At 33.3% G+C, this 6,000-nt stretch overlaps 1 protein-coding gene across 4 annotated transcripts in view; it reads left to right on the forward strand.

The window, feature by feature from the left end:
• Positions 1–5,444, forward strand: part of LOC117399485 (rab effector MyRIP-like) — a 198,692-nt gene extending 193,248 nt beyond the window's left edge. For all 4 annotated transcript variants that reach the window (XM_059022672.1, XM_059022671.1, XM_059022673.1 and 1 more), the window contains one exon: positions 2,058–5,444. In XM_059022672.1, the coding sequence (XP_058878655.1) occupies positions 2,058–2,096 (39 nt within the window). In that variant the 3' untranslated portion in view covers positions 2,097–5,444. The remainder of the gene's footprint in view (positions 1–2,057) is intronic.
• The last annotated feature ends 556 nt before the right edge of the window (positions 5,445–6,000 follow it).

Consider the following 6,000-nt stretch of genomic DNA (forward strand, 5'->3'; position numbering starts at 1 on the left):
ATATTAATAGTACAGTTGTCCCACATTATACCGATGGAATGTGTCGATTTGTTTAACCTGAAAAAGGCTTGACGCAGTCTAAAATAAATATTACAAACCACAGTTAATGTTTTTAAAAAAAAAAAAAAAACAGTAAGACGTTTGTTTGTTTACGTGCAAGTTTTGCACAAATGGAGACTGACTTAAACTACACCCCGGGGAATTACGCAATTACGCGCCCGCGTAATTTTACACATAGTATGATCAAGCATTGCCGCATAACCCTTAAAAGCGTTAAAATGGTCCATCAGTGATACTGAGAGTGAGTGGGCAGCCGGCAATTAAGTTCTTGAAATGCGTACAGATTTTCAACCCCAGAAGAGTTCCTGTAATGTCTCATGTCAAGGACGATTATGCTTCAATTCCTGGCTTCAGTGACATTCCAGAAGAGGAGTTTGCTTTGTATACCAGGAAGGTGGCGCTCGACGCGATCCAGCGCGCTGAACAGTCAGGGGGAATTGACATCGCCGTGTTTTGATCAGCAACATCCGACCGACTCCCGAATATAAAAACATTAGCTTTTAGATACATACATGCTGTAACAAACACAGCTGATGCTGAGCGCAGCAACTCGCTGTACAACCTTGTTCTCTCTGATCGAAGGCATTCTCTTTCGGAGGACAAACTAAAAGAGCTGGTTTTCCTTTACTTCAATCTTGCAATGTAAAAAGACTTCACGTCAACATAACATCAATTTGATTAGTCTTTGATGCTTTATTTAATTTCTACCTGCTGTGCTATGGTAGTATGAGAAGTACCCAATATAACTGCACATATTTTTTGTTACATTGCACAGTACTTTTGTTTAATAGTTTGTTTGTTTGTTTGTTTTTTTGCACTTGTGAGCATCTAATTCACAGCAGGGTAATTTTGCTGAAAAGTCCTTATTTTCCTTATTTAACAACTGCATTTAGTTTTAAAATTTACACCTGATGGGTCACTTTTTTTGTTCAAGGAATGATAAAGCAGTTGATTCTGTGATACAAATGTGCTGTACAAATACAAAATACCTGTACATACTTCTAAAGAAGGTTAAAATAGTGTTATATTTAATTCAATTTGTAAACAAATAATACAAAGAATTTAATGTTGCATAATTTTGCATAATTTTGTATTTTTCCTTGCATAATTTTGTTTTTTCCTTGCATAATTCCCTGGGGTGTATTAAACTAAAGCATCAGTTTTGTCAACAGCAGTTTTTTTTTTTTTTTTTTTTACATTTCATTTAAAAAAAGTGTTTGCCTGTACATATTCAATGTTTTTTTAAACTGCGTTCAAAGAATGCTGTTGAGCTTAAATTGCTTTGTGAAGTAAATAGATGGCATCGTTCAATGGGGGATAGTATTCAGCAGGCTTACAGATGTGCCACAACACAAGTTCAAATGACAGTACACAAAAATACGCTTTTGTGTTTTTATGGAATTGTTTGGGTGATTTGAAACTAAATGAGTGTTTTTTATTTTTTTATTTTTTTTAATTATAAACTTTTCCTCAAAAGTATGTTTCATTCAGATGGGAAAAGATGATATAATGTCACTAGTATACCTGTTGTGTTAAGAACTAGTAATGTAGTTTTAAAGAAAAAGATTCATGTTTTATTAAAATGGCCTGGAGATACTGTAATTGTATATCTAAAAAATGAAAACATTTGCATTTATTTCAAACATAGAAGCTTGTGCAGGTGTGTTTTTTTTTTTTTTATTTGACCCTCACTATAACGCACCCTCGCTTATTGCCCGTTTTTGCCTTTGGCCCTTACCTGGCGGTATAAAGAGGGCTGACTGTATCTGTGACCATGTTTGCAATGGAACATGTACCCAGACATGCCTTTCCAAAACATCCTACAAAAATGCAATTATCTGGATGTTAATTTGCATGGAGTACTGATTTTGTTTCAAAGCAATATCATTTGGTTATGCTTTTTTCCAAGCAGTATAATTAGGTTGTGCTTCAATTAATGTTATGCTGGTATTGATTTCTTATCTCTACCTTTCTATGTTTTTTGTTTTTTTTTCTAGACACAGAAGCCAGATGTGCAATCCAATTTTATGTACTAAGACCACACTACTACAATGCCAAGATCACACTGCCTACAGCTGTACACAACAGTGCCTTGATTCAACAACCATGAAAAGGCTTTAATAGGAAATGGACTTGCAATAGTCCTAATCTGGTCATGCTAATGGAGCTCTACTTTGATACCTCCCTAGGTTCATCCTAAGTATTGTGGCTTTTTGATGGAAATGTTCTGCCTTAAGTTAGAGACGTGCTTGATCAAAGATTGGTTTGCTTTGGTCATTAGTTAAACATGTTATGGGAAGCACTTTTCCTTTTATTTGTATGCAAGGGTGGTGTTGATGTTCTAATCATTATTTTTAAAATAACTATTATGTGTAAATAAATAATCCAACTTTTGATAAATTTGATTTCTAAATATGTCCGCTGTAATGTATCGTAAAGTAAAACATCACCATGTGAGACTGGAGTTTACTATCAGTAATGGTTGTTTATGCAATTAATTCTTTACAATTTGTTAATTCTTTTTTGGTTTGTTTGTTAAATTGTTTAAAAAAATAATACAGTAATTAAGTTATTTGATAATCATTATCACTAACAGGTGCTGATAGTGGCTGGGAATTATTTCATTTTATACAACCAGTCCTTATAAAGACAACAGGCTCTATTCACAAAGATTTAACACGTGATCTATTAAAGCTATTTTGATTAATAAAACAAAGCTTTTATATTCATGAAACTCATATGGATTGTTGTTGAACAAGTGTGTTAAATGTTATATCAGTATCAAACTATATGGTATAAACAAAATCCTTGAATAATTCAGGAATTATGTTTTGTGATTTTTAATGTGCTTTTTTGTTCTGTCAGCCAATTAAAACCTCTTGTAATAATGTATTTGACAAATGTGGTGTTTAAAGAGGAATAATACTGTACATGGCAGGAATCAAGATTTCTGTTAAAATCTACTGGTTGGTGGAGGAGCAGTTTATATGGGGTATCTTAGAGAGGGCACTGAAAGTACCTATAAAGGAGTAAATGTGAGGTAGGGCCAAGATTTTCGTTTTTTCCCCATCACAAAATCCTTGGAGTAATGTCTGTGTTATAGTTTATAGTATTATTATGGCCATTCTTCAGACAATAATATAACCTGGAATGTTTTTTACTTATATGCAGTTGGTAGTTGTATTCCATCCCTATAACTGCGTTCATAGATAAAACAAAAATACTGTACTGTGTATTGGGTAGAAGTAAAAGCACGACTTATTCCACTTGCCAACATAACATGTTTGCCCTCTACTCATGTGTTTTGCTCATCTGAATGCCAAAAGTGTTGTAGTAAAACTGAAAGGAATTGAAAACCAAAGCTATTGATGGCTTAAAAGCAGATACAATGATGGGCCTTATTATGGGCCCCATAGTTTGTGCTACACAGTTTGGCTTACATATAGTCTCACTAAGCAAAAAATGTCATCTGTACTAAAATATGTCAGTTTAGGCTGTTTTATCAATTAAGTATTGTTCTGTATAGGTATTGTAAAAGAAAAGTGTGGTCCTTCCCAGACAATCATCATATCTGTGTGTAAAAGGAATACTGTATGTCAATGTGACATTTCAAAATCTAACATTATTATTATTATTTGTTTATTTAGCAGACGCCTTTATCCAAGGCGACTTACAGAGACTAGGGTGTGTGAACCATGCATCAACTGCAGAGTCACTTACAAATACGTCTCACCCGAAAGATGGAGCACAAGGAGGTTAAGTGACTTGCTCAGGGTCACACAGTGAGTCAGTGGCTGAGATGGGATTTGAACCGGGGACCTTCTGGTTACAAGTCCTTTTCTTTAACCACTGGACCACTACAATTATGGCTTCTGGTAGACTTTTGCAATATCATTTTGTAGTTTCTTTGATTACATGATGTTAAAAGATCTACATTTTATGTTCCTATAGTTTTTTTTTTTTTTTTTTTTAAATGTCTCAATCCTCACTTGTGGCCATAGCTGTATCTAATTGAATATTAAATGGATTTAAACACACTGCAGTGTTCTCTATCCCCTGTGTTGTGCAACTATGTGTTACTTACAAACTGCAACTTTCCATGTAAAAAGTGTTAAAAGCATTATGTGTAGTTTGAAGTGATGGAAATCAGCTGCAAGGCAGATTGTGCAAATAACCAAATTGATATTAGGAGATTGACTTCTGTTGTATTCTGTCAGGGGCAATCAGAATTGAAAACATTAGATAAAATAATTGCAATTATAGTTAAATAGTTACATATATTACAACTTTTTTAGGGGCATATCAAAGTAATTGTAGTGTGTACCGGTAGTCTTGATTTTATGAAACGTATCCCTTCTTTTCGGGGGGTATATAGTACAGTATGTTGTCTTGATGGTGGACCACAAGAGGATAGTAGTATTTATTCAATTGAAATTCAGCGGTGCAATTTTGTTTTTCAAAGCCTTGGTACCAAATTATTACAGTAGTAAGACCAGCAGCAGTTTGCACTAATAGACTCGAATGCCATATTCAGACAATTTGAAGACCTAAGGCTGAACAAAAGTGTGCCTTAAAGTCTTTGTAAGACCTGTTCTCATTTGGTCCTGCCTTGTTAAAAAATTGAATGAGTTTAATGAAACCACACTACACATTCCACTTCTATCTTTGAAATGCCCCTTGTATTATTTGCAAATGTAAATGTTTTGCCCAGCCCAGAATTTAAAAAAGAAAAGCCAAATTCTGCCATATTCTATAGTATCTTGTATGTACCTCACTGAAAACCATGTGTAGTTTCTTTAAAAACACGATACAAACATGATCTATTATGTTGTCTTCCTATTTTCAATCTTTTTAAATCTACCAGTTGTTGGAAACAGTTGAAGCCTTATGTGAAAACATTTAAAGTGTATTGTTTAGAAGAAAAACTTGTTTGGAAATCAATATTTACACAGTGAACCTGCATTGAAGCTAGTCTGTGTGGGCTTGCTCAGACTTTTTGATATCAGGGCAACTTTAAGCAGCAAGACCAATATGTTTTTGCATTGAATGCTTCCATTATGTTTGACACACACCTTATGATATATACTTAATTAGAATTATTTTGCTTTTTTTTTTTTTGCTTTTTTTTATAGTAAACAGTATCTGAAAATCAACAAAAATCCATTGTTTGTAAATGTCAGGTAACATGTAAATGTATATTCATTCAATCATAATTATTTCTAGTGCAATGTATCAACAATAAACATTTGTGTTAATGTACTGGGTTCTAGATGATTGCAGTAAAGTATACTATGCACAGCTTGCTCTACAATTATGTATTCATTAGCTAAACATGTTGATTGTTGAAGTTCATAGTGAGAACATTGATTAAAACACTTAAAGAATATATTGCAGTCAGAAATGTCCAGATTCAATTTCATGTGCCATTTTGCTCCAGTTTGAATAAAATGTAATATGGTGACTGAATAAAGATTCTTGAATCATTTTTAGATAGGTGATTGAATGACCAAAGCAGTAAAAAAAAACTGTTAACATATACAGTCGCAGACAAAAGTAGAACCCTATGCTTATACCATAAATCAAGGTAACAGATTAAGTATTTAGTAAACTTGAACCACTTATTTTTAATAAAACAAAAAGCAAATTACACAATTTCTCGTAATTTAACAAATAATCTTATAAATTAACAAAACTAACTAATTTCATTTAAAGTATGTGTTCATGACAAAAGTATTGACACCCTTGCTTTAGTATTTTGTGTCTTCTCCTTTTGTTTTTATTATGGCTTTCAGATATTTTATCATTCTTAACCAGTATGTTGGTGAAATCTGGGCCCATTCTGTCTTGCATATTTCCTTCAGTTTAGACAGATTGGATACACAATGCTTGGCTACAGCTTTTTTCAGATTAGTCCAAAACATTTCTATTGGATTGAGATTG

Source organism: Acipenser ruthenus, chromosome 4, assembly GCF_902713425.1.
Source record: "Acipenser ruthenus chromosome 4, fAciRut3.2 maternal haplotype, whole genome shotgun sequence".
Classification (NCBI taxonomy): domain Eukaryota; kingdom Metazoa; phylum Chordata; class Actinopteri; order Acipenseriformes; family Acipenseridae; genus Acipenser; species Acipenser ruthenus.